The sequence below is a fragment of the Bombus bifarius genome, unplaced genomic scaffold (assembly GCF_011952205.1).
Source record: "Bombus bifarius isolate JDL3187 unplaced genomic scaffold, Bbif_JDL3187 scf7180000009200, whole genome shotgun sequence".
In the NCBI taxonomy this organism is placed as follows: domain Eukaryota; kingdom Metazoa; phylum Arthropoda; class Insecta; order Hymenoptera; family Apidae; genus Bombus; species Bombus bifarius.
The window spans coordinates 2,967,612-2,990,170 of NW_022884965.1; the positions used below are offsets into that span (position 1 = coordinate 2,967,612).

General features: G+C 35.5%; 2 protein-coding genes and 1 long non-coding RNA gene across 5 annotated transcripts; 2 read left to right on the forward strand and 1 right to left on the reverse strand.

The window, feature by feature from the left end:
* Positions 1-54: 54 nt before the first annotated feature.
* Positions 55-4,565, forward strand: LOC117214417 (ATP-binding cassette sub-family D member 3). The gene is made up of 12 exons (XM_033460519.1): positions 55-263; positions 339-381; positions 944-1,134; positions 1,215-1,284; positions 1,433-1,530; positions 1,663-1,843; positions 1,916-2,128; positions 2,207-2,276; positions 2,353-2,825; positions 2,913-3,212; positions 3,288-3,449; positions 3,536-4,565. Exons 1-12 carry the CDS (start codon positions 148-150, stop codon positions 3,611-3,613), a joined length of 1,995 nt encoding a protein of 664 aa, XP_033316410.1. The 5' UTR covers positions 55-147; the 3' UTR covers positions 3,614-4,565.
* A 517-nt stretch (positions 4,566-5,082) lies between these two features.
* Positions 5,083-22,444, forward strand: LOC117214416 (midnolin homolog). 3 transcript variants are annotated; one of them, XM_033460518.1, is made up of 7 exons: positions 5,083-5,398; positions 5,519-5,772; positions 5,842-6,318; positions 12,475-12,562; positions 17,427-18,491; positions 18,888-19,230; positions 19,825-22,444. In XM_033460518.1, exons 3-7 carry the CDS (start codon positions 5,870-5,872, stop codon positions 20,079-20,081), a joined length of 2,202 nt encoding a protein of 733 aa, XP_033316409.1. In that variant the 5' UTR covers positions 5,083-5,398; positions 5,519-5,772; positions 5,842-5,869; the 3' UTR covers positions 20,082-22,444. The 3 variants fall into 3 exon arrangements, with proteins under 3 accessions (XP_033316409.1, XP_033316406.1, XP_033316408.1); XM_033460515.1 differs by having other exon boundaries at positions 5,087-5,398; positions 5,519-6,318; XM_033460517.1 differs by having other exon boundaries at positions 5,109-5,398; positions 5,519-6,318; positions 17,427-18,461.
* On the reverse strand, positions 12,475-13,476 carry LOC117214418. Its single transcript, XR_004488863.1, has 2 exons — positions 13,253-13,476; positions 12,475-13,095 (listed from the first exon to the last, which is right to left on the reverse strand). It is a non-coding gene; the product is annotated as an uncharacterized LOC117214418 (long non-coding RNA).
* Positions 22,445-22,559: the final 115 nt, after the last annotated feature.

Genomic DNA, 22,559 nt, shown 5'->3' on the forward strand with positions numbered 1-22,559 from the left:
GTTTGCAATCTTATCGATGTAGTTGATTCATCACCCCACTACTTGTTCACCTCAGTGTTTAAAGTAGACGGAGAAGTGTTGTAGCGTTATAGCTTGTAGCCGTCACGGAAGACGGAACTGAATTTTTGATCTTTCATAGTAGAAAGAATGGCACCGACATTTAGCAAATTTGCTACAAGACGCACATTAGCTGGTGCTTGTGCTTTAACTGCGTTAATATGGATTTTAAAAAAAAGAAACCGGAAACAGGTCGCGAAATGCAGGTAAAATCTCTGTGCATACGTATACATGCAATTGTTGGTGCTGTTGTGATATTGAACATTTACTTTATCTCGCAGAAATGCCTGGTCTACTAATGACATTCAGTATGTTATTAAAGAGGTAAGAAAGAAAATGATTTTTATCATTGTACATACAATAATTCACGATAGTATTCGAATACTTACCACAGAAAATTTTTATGATTATGATACATGCATTATATGGAATTTTTTAAAATTTCGTTAGCGCTATGATAGACTCAACTATCGTGATTATAATAGTAAAATTTGAAACCAATCCGTAAATGTATATAGAAGTTACAAGACATTTATTCCAAACATACACTCAATGAAAAATTGATATACAGTATGGTTATTAATTTTAAACATACAATTAGTGCTAAAGATGGTCTCACTATATATTGCCGTTTATTTATTAATGTAGGGAATAATGACTTTATATAATCTTTGCAAAGTATATTCTAAATATCATGTAACTTCTGTATACATTCTCAGATTCATTTTGAATTTTATCAGTATAATTATGATAGTCATGTCTCCTTATAGTGCTAATGAAATTTCAAAATGTTTTATACAATATATACATATAATATATACATGAAAGTTAGCAACAATAAATGTTCAAATATTTTCATGAGTCACTGAAGAAATAATTTTTGCAGGAGGAAAAACCAAAAGGGCCAAGAGCTCATGTCAATGTTAGATTCTTCAGACAATTGTACCAATTGCTCAAAATTGGTATACCTTCAGTGGTATCCCTTGAAATGGCTTTTGTTCTCCTTATCGCAGGGACACTTACTATAAAATCTATCTGTGATTTTTGGATGATAAACATGATCACTTCAGTAGATGCGTACGTTTTGATATTTCTTTTCAATCTTGATTTAAAAGTATGGTATGAAAATTTATTAAGTTTTCGTTTGTCTTTCCTAGGTCAATTCTTAGAATGGATAAGCCATCATTCAAAAGAAATCTGTTAAGATTTTTGTGTTTAATACCAGTGGTAAGTGGATAGATCCAATGTAAAAAAATTAGAAGTTGCTTTCATAGGCTGCTAATGAAATCTTTTCATTCAGGCTGCCAAGCAGCTTTATTTTCTTACCAATTGGAAGAAATTATTGATATAATCTTCCATGATTATATTTATTTAGATATCTGTTGTGAACAACGTACTGAAATATAGTACATACGAAACAAAGTTGAGGTTACGTACAAATATCACACGAAATTTATTGGATCACTATCTTAAGTAAGTCAAATTTCTTGTCCTATCCATAACATATATTTTAATGAAGTGTGTAGCATTGATAATGATCAATGCTGTTAGGATAAGGAATAATAGATGGAAATTAATTATAAATTCTTTAATCTTTTTTTGTAGAGGCTTTACTTATTATAAAATGAGCAATTTGGATAGTCGTATTGCAAATCCAGATCAACTTTTAACCACTGATGTTGATAAATTTTGTGAAAGTTGCACGAACCTGTACAGTAATATTACAAAACCTTTATTGGATATTGCTATCTACGTCTACAGACTTACAACTAATCTTGGTGGAGAAGTATGTGAGATAAAAGTCCTATAGATGTAGGGATACAATATATTAATAATAAAATATACATCTATTTTACAGACACCATTAATTATGCTTTCTTATCTCATCTTTGCTGGTGTAGTAATAACTCATTTACGTAAACCCATCGGGCAGATGACAGTTAAAGAACAACGTCTTGAGGGTGAATACCGTCATATTAATTCCAGATTAATCACTAATTCTGAGGAAATTGCATTTTATCAAGGAAATAACAGAGAAAAATTAACTGTTCTTAGTAGTTTTCATAAACTTGTAAGTTACAGAATACATATACTTAATATTTACTTGTTACACGTAAGTTAACAGTCTACTCCAATATTTCTTTTGCAGATGACACATCTTCGTAAATGTCAAGAGTTTAAAACTCTTATGGGAATAATTGATAATCTCGTTGGCAAATGTAAGACATTCTCCATAATCTAACAATGTAATTAATTGCTCATTGGTACTAATTTTCAATTTGATCTTTATTTCAGATATGGGGACTGTGGTCGGTTTCTATGCAGTAAGCATACCTTTCTTCATGGAAAACTCTGCGCTCACAGAAAGCACTAACCATCGTTTTAAGAGTTATTATACTTACGGTCGTATGTTAATAAAATTGGCAGAAGCCATAGGTAGATTAGTTTTAGCCGGGAGAGAACTGACGCGACTAGCAGGATTAACTGCAAGAGTGACTGAAATAAAGGTCGTCCTTGACGATCTAAATTTAGGAAAATACGAAAAAATAATGATTTCCGATTTTAAAGACGAACCAATTGGAAGTCCGGGTGAAGGAAGAATAGTGAACAAAGATAATGTCATAAGATTCGATGGTGTACCTCTAGTAACTCCTAACGGGGATATTCTTATTAAAGAACTATCATTTGAAGTAAAATCGGGAATGAATGTATTAGTTTGTGGTCCAAATGGATGCGGGAAAAGTTCTTTATTTAGGATACTCGGAGAAGTAAGTCGTTATAACTTTTTCAATAATAGCTTAATCTTATTTCATATGTTCATTCATATCTCGAATTATGGAAAATTGATAACATAGTTATGGCCAGTTTGGAGTGGGACAGTTACCAAACCTCCGCGAGGGAAATTATTTTACATACCTCAGCGTCCTTACATGACTCTGGGTACCTTGAGAGATCAAGTAATTTATCCTCATACAAAGACAGAAATGATAAGACGTGGACATATGACGGACGAAGATTTAAAGAAGTTGCTAGATCTGGTTCAATTGGGCCATCTATTAGAGAGAGAAAATCTTACAAATAGCGAGGGGCAAGGTTGGGACGTCGTGGCTGACTGGATGGACGTTTTGTCGGGTGGCGAAAAGCAGCGCATAGCAGTATGATATTTTAACATCTATTACAGAAATGACAAAATATAAAACTTGCATAATATTGGTTGCGAATTCTTGCAGATGGCTCGAGTATTTTATCATAAACCACAGTTTGCAATTTTAGACGAATGCACAAGCGCTGTTAGCGTTGACATCGAAGATTCGATGTATATGTATTGCAGACAAGCAAATATTACATTGTTCACAGTATCGCATCGACGATCCCTTTGGAAACATCACGAGGTTTAGGAATAAAATCATTCGTTATTTTAAAATTACCTAATTTATATTTAATGTTATATGCAATTTATATTTATGTTTATTTTCAGTATTATTTGCAAATGGACGGAAGAGGAAATTACGAATTCAAGGCTATCGAACCGGATACGGAAGAATTCGGGTCGTGAATTTTCATGACCCTTGCATCTAATAATACTTGCCACAATGCAAGGGATTGTCGTTTTTTGTTCAACTAATTTCGTATAATTTAAATATAAATATGCAGTGTACAGCGCATCTACATTTGTATTATATGTATCTCTGTATTAGAATCGTCTAGATTCACGGATACTTTATTATTGTATACTGTATATTTTTATATATTACATTTTTATATATTGAATATTTTTATATCAATGTCTTTTACAACAAAAAAGATAACAAAAAATGGGTAGAATAGTGTGAAAGAACATTAGTGTACACTGCAATTTAGGCCTTAATGCTATTGATTTGTTTAAAAAAAAATGATTAACGTGTACTGTCACGATTCATGTGTTCTTCCAATACTACGTTGTGAAGAAAGAAGGAAGCTATGGGAACAGAAATTTTTCAGGTGTAACATTAAGCTATCGGAATAACATATTTTTGATACTTAGTTTTTCAAGATTACACCACATCATAAAATATTAAAATGTGTGACATATACATTAGAAACAATCTAATGTACATGTATATGTGTATAAAGCTATAGTTTAAATCGTTTTATACTTTAAAGATCAAAAATAATTATGATTTGTTATGTGTAGATCACATTGAATAAACATTACCAGAACTTATATCGAATTGCTGGACAATAAGAACGTGTAATAAACTCGGTGATGAAAATTGTATTATGTTAATATTAGATTCTGAATATCCATTATGAGAATTGGAATACTAAATATACAAGTAATGTATAAAAGTAAAGTATAAGAATGTATTAGAATAATAAGTACACATATTATACAACCCACAAATCAGAGGTATAAAAAGACATTCTATAATTTAAAAAGAAGTAGTTTATCATGCTATAAGTGCTATAAGATATCTCAATTTCTTCAAACTTAATAAAGTTGTAAAATCTAGGTGATGGAAAAAATAGTAATAAAAACGTACAACATATTTAACAAATCCTTTGAATTCCTTTTTGTAGCCAAAATTTGCAAAATGCACATGATATGTAAAAAGATACCAAGTATCTGAAGAAAATTATACATTATAATATTTAATAGATGAAATAAATTCCTATTCCTATGTGTTTATTTGACAAGATATTGCTTAGTACCTTACACTTTGACTGTCATGGTGGTTATCGGTAACCCACCATATTTTTTAGAATGATTAAAATGAGATAAATTTTATAGATTAACAAATTTTCAACAATATAAATGACTTATTATTAGATAACATTGCCAGAAAAAAGGTGCGCAAATACAATATAATATTTTGCAAAAGTTCAATGTTATAGTATAATATACCTCAATCTATTGCGACTTTTAAAGCATAATACATAACATTTACATGGCAGTCAATGCGTTAATGGATTAAATAAATTCTTTAAGCATGAACAACAAACTAAACATCTTTCCCTATTCAAATATCCCGCTCTGAGGACATTCGTACATTCTCCGGAATGGCGCTGCTATGTTAGTTGATCGTTGATCGGTTGGAAAAGCTAGGCCCGGTCTGGGAAGCTAGCAAAAGTCTGGGCTTTTGGCTATTCAGTTGCTAGTGGCTGGTCACAGGGTTTGTACGCGGAATTTGTCTTTAGTGCAGATGTGTATATGTGTGTGCGCGATAAGAACAAAGAATCAGGCAGCACAGAGCATATTTATGTTACACAAAAACGGACCAAAAGTACAGAACCTTATCATATATGTGTCCAACGATTCCTAAGAACAATTTCCAGTACCGATGTACTAAAATACCACCTAGTAAGAAAACTTTTTTTAATTCCTAGGGATCCCTATATAGAATCATACATACCTATATAATCACAAGTCCTATATACGATATTTCAAGGATCTCATAAATTTCCTTTTCTTTTTTCTCAGATTGGTCTCCACCTCAGTTCGTCTCTCCCTTCCCATCCTCGTTTCTCCCTACGTTGGTTGGTATTCGCTTCGTCGTTCCTCGTGGCGTGCGCGTTCCCGAAGACACTGTGGCCAGACCTTCGGCGACACTGCGGTTGTGCGACGCGGACGAGTGTGTCTCGGACAGCTAGGACGCCGGGAGACACAGGTGCAGGTGCGGGTGCATGATACACATTACATAGTAGTCGGAACGCGAGAACGTGGGTTGGAACGAGGTAGGTGCGCGTAAGTTGGCGATACGGTTCCACCAGTATCGTTAGTTACCGTGGCAGAATGGACGGTAGCACGGGTCCGCCGTCGGACGTGACGGCGATGGACAGCAGTGAGAACGACGAGAGATCGAAGACCCAACGGAACACCGACGACATCACCGCTTCTTCGTCTGCGTCGTCAGGCACGGCCACCACCTCTTCCACGTATTCTACAACAATGCAGAGCGACCAGTCAACGGAATATTGCGGTCAAGGCTCGATAAGGGCTGGCTCCACTTCTCCACTTCCTACGAACTCCTCATCGTCTTCGTCGTCATCGTTGTCGTCGTCCGCCTCCTCTACGCCGCCGCCGCCACCGCAGCCGGGGTGTGGCTGCGTCGCTGCCACCGTCCTCGAGCCCGACGAAATTACCATCAGCATCACGCCGACTACCGGTGGGCAATTCGACCTTACGGTCGACCGGACGGACACCGTCGAGAACCTCAAGAAGATCATCTCGAAGAGGTTGAAGGTCGCAAAGGAACGTATTTGTTTACTACATCGGGAAAGGTTCGTATATCGAAAGAGTATACGTGCATGTAAGAGTCCCAGAAGTCAAAATGATTTTTGGAGAATTTTGTAATTTTAGTAACAGAGTATGCGATTGATGTTTTGTTTTTTGGTAACTAGGTGGTTGAGCGCAATGGAGGTGATCAGTTTGGCTTCTAGAGGTAGTAGCATATGTAAAGTACATACTATTTTGTTAACCAGCCGAAAGTTTACTTTGGTAATTGACCGTAACTATCCCCACTAGTCCTTGCGCCTTTATAAAGAGAAGCTTCAGCATTATACATTTATCTCTTTCGTTTCTTTTGCACGCGTACAACTTTCATTTTTTTGCGTGTTCGGTATTTAACTGTCCTTAAGAAAATTGTTGCAAGAAAGAATCTCTATATCTTGAGATAGGTATCGGGTATCAGTGCCTGTATCTCTGTTCATTTCACGCTGAGGCAGAATTTTTTTTATTCATGTAGACTCCTCCCTTGATAGCTGACCAGTTACCAAGGCAGTATTGTATGTACACATAATACGTGTTACTATCGCTTTGAATCGTGACCTGTTTGTCATAAATAATGGGTCTAAACGTTATATTAATTATAAATTGATTGAATATTATATATTCTATTTATTATAATACAAGAAATATTCGGATCACATGCTTTGAAATTACCGATAAATCGATGGAGCAGACGATTGATTTCGGACGATTGAATTTTTCTCACGATTTGATTTCGAAGGGAAAATTAGGTGTATGACGACCCTATGACGACCCTTCATAGGAAAAAAAAGAAAAAAAAAAGAAATGGCAGGCGAACGTGTGCACACTACTGCACACGATATTGTTGGTTGAAAAGTGCGAGAGGAAGAACGAAAACAGCATTGATGCTCTGAACGAAAAAGAGAGAGTGGGCATAATACTCGTAGGCGTCGTGGGGGCCGCCGCTCGGACTGATCCTCCTCCTTCGTACAAGCACGCAAGAGAAACATGGTGGAGAGGAAGGTTGGCATACCATAGACTCGAAGTAGGAGGAGGTGGAGGTGGTGTAGTAGGTAGAATATCTCGGGAATCGCGTTCTCGTAAAGTGGAACGGTGACAGCCCTCTGCAGTGAGAGGTAGAAGAAGAAAGAGAAACAGTCGGATGGAAAAGACGACAGGATTGGCTATTCCCGTACGCAACATATCGCTGGAATTTTCTCTCTTTCTGTTTATTCCTCTTCTTGAGTTGCCTCTCCCCTTTTTCTTTCCATTTCTCGCATCTCGATTTTATATAGCAATTGTCGTTAAATTTTTTCTTCAGTTGCATCTCTAACTCTAAGAAATCACAAAGGGCTTTGAAAAGTCATATATTGTAAATTCGAATTTAAATTACTGAATAATTGAGAATCTGTATTGAGTTAGTAGCTTACAAGATGTAAGTTTTGGAAATTTCCTGATTTTAATCTTTTTCTCTTCAGGTCTATATATATATATGTATATATATATATTATTAAAGAATAGATACTACTTAAATATTTGATTTTGGTATTGCTTTGTATATTCCACATTTATTATGAATAAAGATTTCTAATATATATATATATATATATCTAAGGAAGGTGTGAGGAGAACAGCAAGATTAAATATAATTGTAATTGCATGTAAAGCAATTGAGCGTTTCCAACGAAAGTATCGTATCTTTTTCAAGAGTTGTATCGATGAGAAACGAATACCCATTGCTATTTGTTCCCTTGTGCCTGCCAGGCCAGTTCCAGGCTCAGGTAGCACACGCCGGTTCTTCGCTACGTAGTTAATGTGTGTGCTCTCTCGCTTCTCCCGTCGGTGTAAATGCGACACGTGCACATTGTTAGCCCGTTCGCCGTGTGCGTCCCATTCGTCTCTTTCTGTTTCATTCTATTGCATCTTCAGTTCATGCGTATCGCATTAATTACAGAATGGACCGACGATTTTAATTTGCCTGTATTAGCGTTATTTTCCCTGTGAAACTGTCAGAATTGGTCAGTGCTCGTGTACTTTTTTCATCAAATTTGCTTTTCATCATTTTACAAATTTTCTTGTGTTTTTGTTCTATATGGTTGTTGAAAATTCATAATCTTTATCACAAATAATATTATTTTTAAGTTTGTGAATAGATTTTCTATCTAAAAGATAATACATATATCTTCTGGTTGCGACTTGGATCACGTAAAAAAACAAGGTGTAATGCAACCTTACCTTAACCGTTTTGTGCCACGATTAAGCATGTGTCATCGAGAGTCTTATACCTGTTACTCATCCTCGTTGCACAAACAAGGAGTAAACTTTTCCATCCAATTATTTTTATCATCGACTACTATTCATTTAAGAATTTTTTACCGTTACTATAAAAGAAATGTATAATTAATTACGATTTTGTAATTAGTAAGAGAAATGATAGTGGACAACGGTATCATTACAAATAGGTTTCATGACCTTAGAGAGTAACCAAGGAGAAAACAATATTTATCACATTAGCGATAAGAATGTTCTTAGTATTCCTTTACTTTATGTATTTATATATGTTCGAATTTAGACGTAATTTATTCTTAGCGCCATTCACGTAGCACGCTTTTCTCTTTTTCATTCATAGAGGTCCATACTGAAAATATAGCTAATTTGGTTTTCCTAACTATATTTTGTGTACACACATTGCTGATCATCGTGGATACTGCATTTATTATTTGAACCGCTTATTTGTCAAGGCAGTTAACGCCACTAAACACAAATTAGAGAAAATTGATAAATTACACAATATAAATAAACTGTAGATTTTTATGCATCTACAAGAAATTTCCACAAAATACACATAATACGAAAAAATATATAAGATATCTAAAATATAGTTCTTTGTACAACATTTGGTACAACAATTGTCTATCGAGTCCGGGTTTTTGATCATATTCCCAAAAATATAATGTATAAAAATCCGCAATCTAAAGCATCAATCAAATACTTTGGCATTAAAATCCAAAAAATTTTAAAATAGTGGAGTTATCCACTTTATCCTATGAACGACTTATTTATCATATGAATTGCAACCGTCTGTGTATGCTTATCCATTCAAACAAACAATTCGATTCTGTTTTTTGTCGACTCATCCGAAACCGATAAAGCTTCTCAGAAGACGTATCTATGTCGTAAAACTTCCTCCCAGTCATATGCTCATTGTTTCAAATATGTACGTTCCAGTACTTTGTCAGTTAGAATTCAAATCAAAGAATTGATACCTGGTTTTCATGAAAGAATAAGTTTAGGTTTTTGGGGCTTCAATAATAGTAATAGTTCTTTAAAAAGAGGGTACATATTTATCCGAGATGATCGTAGAAACGTATACAGGTCAAAGACTTGATCTTACCAGGATCTTCAGAAAAACCGTTAAGCCCGTTGGAGACCGCGCAAGTGGCGCCAGGGTCGCGAATATCCACCACCCTCATACTTCCTCTTTCAATGCCGATCAATCGATAGATGTCTCTGCTCTAAATCAATTTATGAACAAGAAATCCTTTTTTACTTATTTAAGAATGCATGTTAGATCCCTCTTGCATAATTGAATTAATATTACTATTAGATTGCAGATTTTTATACAAATTCACATCTGAGAATATAATTAACAAAGTATAATCTCGGTAAAAATTGCTTTACTTATTTATTATTATAGAAAGCAGTATACTTTAGGTGTTTTATATATTTCTTCATATTATGTGCATTTTGTGCAATTTTGCACTTTCAAATTTCCTATAAGTACATAAAACTCCTCGGTCTAATTATTATTAACGAAATTTTACAAGTTACAAGTTGCAGGTTATTAACGTCAATAAATTTATTTTGCACAGTAGTAACGAGTTTGATAACGAAACAGTTTCCCGTTGTCTAGTTTCTCCCTGATTACCTTATTTGGTGTAAAATTGGGAAATTGTTAACATAAATACATAACCTACAATTCGTAACTTGTCGATTCACCATATATTGTGCAGAAGGCTGCAGGTATAATTCTTAATACAACTTGTGTAACATATAAGGAATAATCTAATCGCAGTATGAAGATGAACCTTAGGCTTTGATATTTGGATCCTCCAAGCTCTAAAATATATTTTTAAAAAATTGAGGTTTGTCTTAAGTCTCTCTAATTGATAGTGGATTCTTTACGGAGGTAGTACCGAACGAGTTCGTGGAATGTATATGCATTTGCAGAATTGAAGTCAATTATACGAACGCTGACGAAGGAATGTTGGTATTTTCGCAATCATTTCAGTGACTAGTTAATACTTTCGAACGTAAATACATACGTTTCGCCATGTTATAACGATAACAAGGAACGCTGCTTAGAAACACGTCTTACGAACAATCTATCTCCTTATTAGAAGAAACATAGCTAATAAATTTCAATCGGGCGTTACCCCGCGTTGTATAATCCCGCTGCCGCTTCTGGACGTAACAATGGCGTAACGTTGACCTGGTCTTCGTTGTCGGTTAAGTCTTAAAAAATTCCCTAAATCTATCTCATTCCCATCTGAGGACGCAACTGGAAACAAAAATCCTACAATTCAACTTCAATTCAGTTCATTCAAAAAGTGAAAATATGGTTAGGTCAGGAATTAACTGTGGTTAAACTAGATTACTTAATTTTGAAATTTTTAACTTAATTTAATTTTATTATTGATCTGTTTCTATATAAATCTCTATATAAAATGAAATATCCTAAATTTTAGTAACCTAATATAAGATTATTATAGTCATCTATAATTCAATAATACTAGTTGGAAGGCCTAAGTGTTAATACATATTTAGACACAAGTTAGTTACAAGGTGTGTTTTAATGAACGAATGAGGCAAATTTCTATATCTTTCTTTTGTACGTTATCTGCAATGGAAATGAATCATCAATATTCTAATTATAGCTTATTCTACAGTATATAACCTAGCTTAACCTATAATGTTTAATATATATATTTTTTTGTAAAGATTACAGGTTAAGCTATATTTTATATATATACATGTATATATGTAGTTAATTATGGAATATAATTATGAAATTTTATATATAATCATGGAAAATTCCAATTCTAATTATACGAAATATAGGAATAATGTGTTATAGGTATAAACATAATAGGTATAAACATTTTGCGGAAGGAGTTGCACAGTGTTTCTTGCGGCTGGCGACATTGCCAGTCGATATCAATTCCCTGTACGCTATTTGCGGCTTCATTCGATGTCTGTTGTGGCGATAGAGCAACTTATCGTATTGTCTAATCTCTCGGATCTTACCGCTGTGTTATCATTTTCTTGTCCCTTACTTTCAGCATGATGATTAACGCTAATGTCACGAGGTTTTTAAAGCATTGACGCCTACAATTTATGTAATTTTGCGTGGTATTGAAGTTTCTACTGATTATCGTAATTGATTACACATTCGCTTATTCGTAGATCTTACATAAAAAATAAATAGATATTCCTATGACAATAATTACATGTAATTAGCGATATGTTCTTACAGGCAGTTTTCGATGAAATATAACTTTGACCATGGGCAGAGATAAAGTTAATTATGAGAGGTCACAATAGTAAAAATGACTGCATCATACTGCCTGCGATAAGGGTAACGCCTCAGTGTTGGAATTGCCCGCAATTATCAGGCAATGTATTGCAAAACAACATATGGAGATTAAGGGGAAAAACGAGGAGTGCCCATTTTTCGTGATTTTCCACTTTATAACACATTTTATTTGTGAGAATTGGAACTGCTAAACTACCAGGATCGAGTCACAATAATTATAATGTTATTTTTAAATTAAAGTGTCTCCATAAGATAATACTAAGGATTTGGCGGATTAGATAAAAACAAAGAACTTCCACTCTGTATTGAAGTAAAACACAGATAAAAATAATTAATATTTTACTAATCATTCTTCTTTATAATATCTAAATATAATATATACTATAAGATATAAATGTCAATTTATGAACAATACAGTTAAATTTATTAAATGTTTTTTCCTTTTTAATGGGCTAAAATATTGAATCTTAATTTTCTGAATAAAACTATTTTGTGATATTCATATGTCACCCTTAATGTATAACAATTTGGCACTGATTTTATTAGCGTAAAGTTTCAATGACAAATTTAACTGGAAATTTGTGTGTTTCAGACAATTGCGTGAGGGAACGCTAGAGGAAAATCGTTTACAAGATGGCAGTCGGCTTACGCTGCTGCCGAGCGTGGAAACCGGCCTATTGGTAAGTCAATTGCATATTTTTAGCGATAAAAACCTAATAAAACTACCTAAATTACTATAGACCAACTTGTTATCTCATTGTAAATTCAATTCCTTCTTTTTATAATGCAGAAAGTAATTATGGTTTCAAAAGATCATAAAGCATAGTTTCTATGAAATAAATAGATTATTGATCACTACCATTGTCAATTACGAATGGAAGAGTAAGCTTTAGGGTCTAAGCTGTATGAGATTATTTCTGAACAGAAGTCGAATCTCATGGGATTTTTTTTTTTAAATGTTGCTTATTCTTCGCTCTACGAAGAATCCATAGAAGAAGAGTTCCCACGAAAGATAGAAAACATGTGTGGAATTGTGATCCGGATAAACGCCGTTAACTTGGTTCGTGTATCATTGGGTCACTTGGTTTCTCGGCCACCGTATCGTCAGTGCTTTATTTTCCAGTACTATTGCGTCATACTTTTCTTCGTTCATCTTGTACCATCCTTCTATTGTCGTGACACCTTACAGGTATTTCCATTGGTCACAAAGTTTCTGTAATTATTCCTTTTTATAACTGAGCAGCACCTCCAATCCAGAACCTTTATTTTTATCTTATTGCAATTTGATTATTCTATAACGTTAAATCATTTACTCAATCCTGTATTTTAAATGATTTCCATATAATTGTTCATGCGTCTTACAGTTCTACCTTCTTGTTCCCAACATCATCCCACATTCGTGAAAAGAAGAAGAAGGCTTTTTAGATTTCCTTTGGTCGATGTTCCATGAGAACGAAATCAGAAGAATCAAGCTAACCATCTCCGCTAGGTTATTCGGTTTGAATCAATAAAAACGAAGCTGGCCCGTGCATACACCGAGTGCACGCGCATACACAAAGGATACACGGTCTTTCTCTCTCATTGAAATAGTCTCTCTAGGGCTGTGCTCGAGGCACTGGCAACAGCGCTGGCACACGGGTCCTTATCGCGACCGAGACTCGTTCGCATGGCTGTCAAGGGGACCGCCCGCTCGAGTCTCGGTCACCCGCAGTCAATTTTAAAGTATACTCGTGTGTAGGGTGTGTATATGTGTGTAGCTATGCTTCGCGACCACGATCACTGCTACAGTGACTCTATACACGTCCGACGTTCTTTCGTGGGTGGTTACGAAGAAACGGGGCGAGACATACGCCGGTTTCGCACAACATAGTTGGCCAGCCTAATCGGCTCTACTCTGGCTCTTCGGATCGACACGCGCCTTACATTAGGTTGTTTAGAAAATTGGTAGTCAGAAATGAAGAAAGATCTATCTAAAATTCAATTTTCTCATCTGTAACTTCAACCCGTAAAAACACTCTTATGTGTGTATTATATGTATCGTATAAAACATTTTAAAACATTAATACGTTTTCTTTCTGGTATTTGCTCGAACGTTTTATTATTTGATAGAAATTCATGACAAAAACGCTATGAAATTTTCGACCGATCCAATATTTATTCTTTGTTTATATATAATGACTACAAAAGGTATTTGCACACCATTGTATTAATTATAGTATTTATATGCTAATTCATTAAGTTCAAGTGTATTAAATTTCATGTTATTTGTATTTTATTTTCATTTGATTACAAAAATTTAATACTGTGATAATAAAATGTGGAACCTAATAAGCAAACGCTTCATTGGAAAATAAGGGTGTTTATAAGTACTTTTTGTAGCCATTATAGTTTTGCTCTTATATATGTAGTATTCTTTGTCTATAGAATACCATATATGGTATTCCTTGCCTATATTGGCTCTCTAGGAGTATGGAGGAACATAGCTCTGTATGGTTGCACCTGTAAAAACGTAGTACTACGTTAACTGTTCATTCATGAGCACGTAGCGGTGGTTCTTGACCTTTATTTGAAAAAAACCGGTGCTATGTATTGAGGGTTCTCAACCTTTGAGATTAAAAACGTTGTATTCACCAAATAGATTATATTCTTGTTTTAGTGAAAATTAGTAACCTGGGAGAATATATGTATACATGTGTGAACTCCTGAGCTAGAGAATGAAAGGCGATATCGATCACGAAATGTAAGAACGTATATATAGCCATACTCGTTACAGACTCCTGCATAGTAGTACTGGAATGAGACTTCTTTAGACAGGTTGAAAGTTTGATAGGCGACTCCGGTAATATCTACTTGGCTAGTGGAGAAGTTTTATTGATCGACCGTGGAAATTCTGCAGAACAGAGCAGAGCTTCTCTGACGTTTCCGCGTTATTTCCAGAAGAACATATCCAAAGGGCGTTAAATGATAATTGGACAGCGCGCTAGGACCAGGTTAATATATCGTTTTTGCAGCTGGCTCGATTTAATAATCGCAGACATTGTTAAGCGAGGGTGAAGACAGCTGATCACACTGTCATGTCTTAAACCAAATTGTACCGCTTTGAATAACGAAAACCGTAAGAATGCGATGATGTCATATTTGTTCTTCCTTCGTTTCTTTCAATGAGAGAAAGAAGAGTCATAAGGTCGCATCGCGACGCGATTTTTTATCTTCCAGTCACCGATAGTCTAACCGCAATGTGATACTTGGAACGCAGAATGTTATAAAATGAATCTCCTTTGTTAAAGTCTATACCATATTGTAGAGAAATTCTGGATGAGTGTTTTGGAAAGTCGTAACGAGTGAGAGTTCCTATTTTAGTTGCCATCTCCAGATGGTTCAAACATGTACCAAAGGAAAGGCAAATTCTCAAGGTTAGGGGAAAGCAACTATATTCCAGTTGCTTTGTGAGGTTCAAAATATTAGGTTGCTTAAAAAGTTCCTAGTGAAAGTAAAGAAACATTTATGTAAGCTTTCGCAAGCTTTTATAATATTTTATTTCTTGTTTATGTCGCTCTAATAAGTTTGTAAAGACTAGGATAAATAATAATGAAGGTGTACTATATTCAGTGACTAATGAATAGAACAGAATGTTTCAGCTACGATTCAAAATTTTTTAGGCATATGACGTTCAACACTATCTTGCTAAAAACAGAAACCTGTTTTATTAACGATCCTAGATATTTCTCCTCAGTTCTCTTTAGTATTCAAATTAGAAGTAGCATTTATATAATCACTACGAACTTTAAGAACAACCCAATATTCAACAATTGGCTACAATGTAGCATTGCTCAATAATATATCTTCTGATAGACTCTACGTAAGACGCATTTAAAAGCGGTTAAGATCTATCTACACGTGTAAAGCGCGGACGTTACAACTGGAGACGCTGGTATTAACGTAATTTGTCATTTATATCGTATTAAGAATTTCTGGCAGTATCTCTGGTTGACGCGTGGTGCGTAAATCATAAATCGTAAGCGTTCCTCGTGTAACGATACCCCTACCATCGGCTGTTGCAACCCAAAGTTCTCTTTTCGAAGTGTAAATACTTTTTCCTTATCCTGCGATACGACTCACCACCACCGCAGACATGCCTGAGCAACACAACGCATGGTGGGGTAGAACCAGACTCCGGCGGAGAGGCGTCAGACACACGGGTATTTACGATTCATGGTGTACGTTCCTGGCTTGATAGCAGGTTGCGCTTCGAGCGTGGCGCCACTGGCTTCGTCGACGGTCGCTGCGGCACTCACAGTGCTCCGTGGCATTGACAGGGGTTCTCTGACCTGTAGTAATTGCAACGAGAATCCATGGGAATCCCTGCGATCCTCTAATAATAATTCGTGAATCTTTTATAGTTGAAACATAAAAGCTATCTATTTTATAAAATCATTAATAATAATTATGGAAAAAATAAGGAATGGAGATGATTAAATATATAAATTGAATCAATAATAAATTACTAAATGATTCGCTAATTGAATCTAATTGGTTAAAAAATTATTGATATAGTATTAATCTGTTTTATTTGATTAACTTCGAACTAATGGGAACTGGGTAGTTTTGTGGAAGTTTCGGAGAAAGAGAGAAACATTACGTGGTTAAGATGACGCAGGGTCCATTCATCGAAGTTTAGATTTCCCATAAAACGAATGTAAATCGAATTACCGAATATACGATGACCGTCAGTGAAAGGAAGTCCGTTAGGTGTACCGGGGGATGCCTAGCTGTGCCGTCTAGGGTCTGAGCCTCGGTTCCGCGAGGTTTCCTCTCTTCTGCAGGTCTTCTCGCGTTTCCATCTCTTGTCGTGAGCTCATCGATTCAACCTCATCTTTTGCCTGAATGAATAGGCGATACCAGCGTTATGAGATATTGGCGTTTCACTTCGTAGGCCACTTTACCAGCGGTCCCTTTCAATTCTGCCACGATTTTTCAATAGTTCGACTCGTGCAAGAGCGTATAGTTGCTCGAAAAAAGCCAGTATACTCAAAGAAAAAAAAATATATTAGGTTTTGGATCTTCCAAAATATATTATGTAAAAGATTTATCTTTATCAACTTTGATCTATAAGATCAAAGCTGTTTGATGATGGTTATAAAATAGGATGCAAAAAGCGACTGATTCAGATGTTTGACTGCTGCTACCGGAGCCATAAAATTGGTAGAGTGGAATTGGCTAATCTGCAATGAGTTCTTGGTCGTATACGGCTTCCATCTCGGCTCTCCGACTGTTGCCTTTTATCCTGTAAAAGTATTTAAACGCCGTTTAGCGGTAAACACTTGATCGAATCGTGTCACGCATTTTTATCGGCTGTGTTACATTTCTAGTCAGTCTTTTCTTTCTGTAAGAAGTATGTATTAGGTCAGCCGACAATATTGTGAATATGAATGGAAATAACTGTCCATATATCGCAATTTCGTTCCCAGATTAATGGAATGGGATGAATTAATAAAAATTGAATTGTGCGCTAGATTCTGATTAAGATATATTATATATTTTCAGGCACAACGACCGGAGCAGAGCGTGATGCAAGCGTTGGAGAGCTTGAATGATTCTCAGGTGAACGATTTTCTGTCCGGCAAGGCTCCCCTGAATCTCACAATGCGACTAGGGGATCACATGATGCTGATACAGCTACAACTATCTACAGTAACTCCGGCCTCGCCAACGGCCAATCAGGCGACCAGCAATACCACTGGGTTAACTATCGGTGGAAATAGTTCGAACGGGTCTAATTTACCCACTAGCCACGTATCAAGTTCCCTGCAAAGTAGGCGGTCCACTGTACTGGCTGCGCGTTCGACCAGCAGCGCCTCTGCTAAGTTACAAAATGGAGCCGCGGCTGCGAGGACATCTTCTTTGATAAGCAGTCTGGCTTCGGCGTTGCACGCAGCAGCTAGCTGCAGTACCAGCCTCTCGACAGCCACTACGACAACCAGTCCAGTCTGTTCAAGCCGCACCACAACTGCCTCCTCAATTTCATCCTCATCTTCTTACTCGCCGAGTTCACCACATTCGTCCTTCTGTGCTAGCCAAGCGCCAACCGCTCGAACTAGCAGCAGCCACGGCTCAGTGTCACCTAATGGGAACTCCAATGCTTGTCAATCTTGCCTTCTATACCACCATCATCACCACCATCACCATAATCACCACCACCACCATCATCACCACCATCATCATCATCACCACTCAAGAAACAAATCCATCAATTCGCCCAACAGTTCTCAACCTTCCTCCTCTTCATCTTCCGTGGACCACCTACAACAATCTACCTCTACTGGACATGGATGCATGGAATCAGTGCCCTACGACATAACCCCGCCAAGAAAGAAACTCTGCACCACTCACCACCATGGCCAACAATCCGCTAACAGTACAGATTCCACCAGGAGTAATGCTGTGGATGGGGATGCTAGTCCTCAGAGTCCTACCTCTTCGTTGGCTGAGCAGAATTCCAAGGCCGCAACCTTAGACACCAGGGCGCTAGCTGAAGCTTCTCGTAACTTGACGCAGAAACTTAAGCAGCTCTCCTCTGAGGTACTCACCTCGCGGGTCGACCTCGCAGAGGTATACATTGTTACCGATGCCAGTTCCCCCTGTGTACCACTATTTCGTATATACGTTAGCGCTGTGTGTTTGTTAAGATCTTAAGAGATGTGAAAAAATAAACCACCAAACGTCTTTGTGTTTTTTTAAATAATAATAAATATAAAAAATATATTGTAAAGCGCATTTTTTAGAGACTCTCTTAGGTTCTTAAATGTGTTTTCTTCTTGCTTTGTTTATTTTGTGATTAGAAGAATATCAGTTTTTTTTCTATTTTTGTGATTCTATGGTCTTTTTGTAATCGAATGCATACAGTGTAAATTCTAAGTAATGTGAAACACACAGTGAAATTAATATTAATATTTTTTATTAAATTATTAATGCAGTGAGTAACCACATACAATTTTTGGGACATAGGAAAATGCAAGACGCAGGCAAGGTGCAATAATAGAGAGTATGCATCATCATGGAAAGGGTGTATACTCTGGTACATTTAGTGGGACCTTAAATCCAGCTCTTCAAGATAGACACGGACGTCCTAAAAGAGATATAAGTACCATCATTCACATTCTTAATGATTTGCTATGTGCCACACCAGCTGCTACTGCAGGTCATTATAGGCACCATCACAGGCACTCTAGCAATCGCCAGCAGTCTTCAACTTCTTCTCCGTCCTCAACTGGAACGACAACCACAATAAATGGTGCCCCAACACCCCTTGTTGGTTGTCATGATTCCTCCAATCCTGGTTACTCTACTGGTACTCTAGAAATCCAGCTTAACCCTTTGAGTGTTTAATCCATATGTAGTATGGACATATGAAATATGCAGAAGCGCATGAATTTTTAGTTCAATTTTTAATTCATGCAAAAATATTTTATAGAAATCTTACTATTAAACTGAGGAAAGAAAAATATGTAAACAATGAAATATTGAGTTATCAAATAAGGTTTAAACATTTACTAACATAAATTATAAGCTTTGTTCTGACATTTTGCAATAATACAATTTTGTTCAATAATTTCATTATTAAAATGAAAATTAAGAAAATTATTAAATTATAAATCCATTATTCCATCTGTGTATAATCTTTGTTGTTTCTCTGCAAAAGTGTGACCTCAGAAACTCAATACCAAGAAATACTTACTGATTCGTTTGTCTAAGAGAAATTAAAACATAAATTCTATATTTAAAAATATTAATTCAAAGATATTAGAAATAATTGTATAGTAAGAAAAATTAACATCTTTCTTAACTATATCTAATTATTTTACTAAACACTCAAAGGGTAAACAAATCGACTATGACACATTAAGGAAAAGTAGATCTGTAACTTTATTATTTATAATTATAGAGGAACTGTCAAAGGAGAATGAAGCAACTAAGGGAAAGATGAGACGTCTGCGCTTAGTGATGGAACAACGACGTGCAAAGAGAAAAGCCAGAAGACAGGCAGGAGCTGCACCATATACCACACAGTGGGCGGCGGTAACACCAGATCCAGATCCAAATCATGATCCAAACACGGCCAGTACCGCCACCACAAATACAACAGAACCTCAAAACGAACCCGAGCTGCAACCTTGCAGTCCTGAACCGGTCGTAGCTTGAACCTGTCAATCGATCAATACGAAGAGTAGTAATTGTATAATGCAAATTCAGTTTTTAACTAGCGCACTGATTTATTCAAGGATAAGTGGGCAAAACTATCACTTCTCACCGCGTATACGCTTCCTTTCGCCAGGAAGAATTTCCGTTTCAACACACGTACTACATTAGCGAAAGTTTACTCTTTTTGTTTACGCGACAGAGAAAAAAAGATGAAATATCTCGAGTTATTTTAAATGCGTTTAAAACGACGGATTGGACGGATTGGACGGATTGGAAGTAGCGCGGTCGTCTTCGCGGTATAAATGAAATACTGCAATGAAAACTGAGAGACCGTTGGGAAAAGCTGTAAGCTATAATTGTGCACTTGTGACATTCTACATGCATAATTTTCAGTATTGCCTATAATACGCGTACCTCCAGTCCAAATATACTATCGAAATGTTTGAGCTTTTAAAAGAATCCTGTCAATGGCAAAACTCGAACGAAAGAAAAAACTTAGCAATATTGTATAATGGAAGGACGTGCAATGTTAGGCACGGTATAGAAATTATTAAATAGAAGTTTCACAGAAAACATGTGTACGTCTCTGCTGGAAAGTTTGATGCTATATTTATTAGAGATGAAAGAGATAAAAAGTAATTAAATCATATTAAAGAATTGTTTTGGCTATTACTCAGGACTTGATCATAGCTGACAATAATTGCACTTGACGGTGCGACAGCACATACAGAAAAAATCGGCAAACGAATGGAGCTGTGGAATTCTCTATGGAAAAGGGGGAAGAAAAATAATTCGCTAGAAGAATTTTGTCGATAGAAATCTAGGGGAGTAAAAAGAAGGTCGTCACTTTGATCATTGATTACTAATTCCTGTCGGTATCGGCGTATACTCAAATTTAGTAGACACGAGTAGACAATTTTAAACTCATATACTTTCACGAATCGCAGGAAAGACTGTTACAAAAGCAATGTTACAACTGTTTACTCATAATAACACGAGAACTTCGGAACTTAGTGCAAGAAGAAGGAAGAATTCTTTCTCTTTTTTTTTTCTCTTGGCAAAAACATATTTGTCTGTCGATGAACTGGTTGAACCGTATCAAAATATACCTTTATGCAAGAAGTGCACTTTATATGATGTCACCCGTGTATTCATAGAAACTTCTCGTTATCGACGAATAGCTAGAAATAGTTCAACATACAATGAAAAAAATGTTCTTTCTCTGATTTATATGTCTTTGTGGAATAGAAAAGTATCTTTGGAAAGTGACATCGATTCCTCGTAGTTAACGTATCCATAAAATCTAACGTATAATATGGATCAACTAGTTCATACTTCGATAATTTCATATCAGTTCTGATGAATATAAAAAAACGAGAATGGACTGGATTTTTAACTTGAAAATGTCGACTCGTAAGCTTGATTGCTTACACTGTTCAAGTATCGTCATAAATATCATCGCTCTCGACAAACAAGAAAGGAAGAAAAGGAAGAAAGAACTCGAAGCACGTGGATAAATGGTCCTATAGTTAGAATTAGATAATCCTATCGCATGGCTCCGGCCAGAATTCATTTAAGTTTCACTAGGTACTAAATAATATAATAATATCTGATAAAGAATAGCATATTGCGTTTAAGTTACTTAGGAGAAAAAAATATTACTATTATTATATTATTATCATTACTATCGCTACAGTTTTAAAAACTGGCTCAATATTGTAACATATGATTATTGAATTTTATCGAGTACCAAAATAAATAAGATTGCTTGCTAAACTAAGAAAAAAAATGAACGAAGTCCATCTTTAAGTCTTGTTTGAATGTGGCATCATCTGTTGAGTGTTTGTTATTATTGTTATCATTGTTTATTGCCTGTGTAAAGAAAAAAAGGAAAGGAATCGCCGATGCTGTTTTGTTCTACATTTATTATATTGATTATTATTAATTTCTAAGTTAAAACGTGTTTTTTGGAAATATATGTTTCGTTTTAGTTTGTAAGACTATATATAAATATGATTTAAGAAAAGCCTTGAAGAAGGAAAATATTAAATTGATTAAAGTTATTCATTTTGAAATTGTTTATTTAAATAATGTCTTGAATCACGTAAAATTGTAGAAATTTATTATCGACGCTTAAAAAGCTACGCTATCATAGTTCATATAATATAATGAATTGTAGTTACGCGCAACACAGACTTCGTGACAATACAACTATTATTATAAAAAAAGAGACAAGGAAAATTATTGTTTTCTTTTTTAGTAAATTGAATTATTAATACAAATGTTATGTCAGCTGTAAAGTCCCAAATTAAATTTCTAAAATGCAATGATGATATAGAAATTGTGTCGTTTCTTTGAAGAAATCTGTAAAATGTATAATTGGTACAATGGTATATTTTTATGGTTATATATCTAAGGAGTTCTGCGCTTGGACCACTATAGTTTAATCAGAAGTAATGATATGCCAACTTTAGCAAT

Bases quoted from the DNA above. Each gene is read 5' to 3' on its own strand.
- LOC117214417 (XM_033460519.1), top strand. From the start codon at position 148: ATGGCACCGACATTTAGCAAATTTGCTACAAGACGCACATTAGCTGGT. The intron at 2,826-2,912 runs GTAAGTCGTTAT...TTGATAACATAG, and splicing joins TATTTAGGATACTCGGAGAA to TTATGGCCAGTTTGGAGTGG. The intron at 3,213-3,287 runs GTATGATATTTT...GAATTCTTGCAG, and splicing joins GCGAAAAGCAGCGCATAGCA to ATGGCTCGAGTATTTTATCA.
- LOC117214416 (XM_033460515.1), top strand. From the start codon at position 5,831: ATGGACGGTAGCACGGGTCCGCCGTCGGACGTGACGGCGATGGACAGC. The intron at 18,492-18,887 runs GTATACATTGTT...TTTGGGACATAG, and splicing joins CGCGGGTCGACCTCGCAGAG to GAAAATGCAAGACGCAGGCA. The intron at 19,231-19,824 runs GTACTCTAGAAA...TTATAATTATAG, and splicing joins CAATCCTGGTTACTCTACTG to AGGAACTGTCAAAGGAGAAT.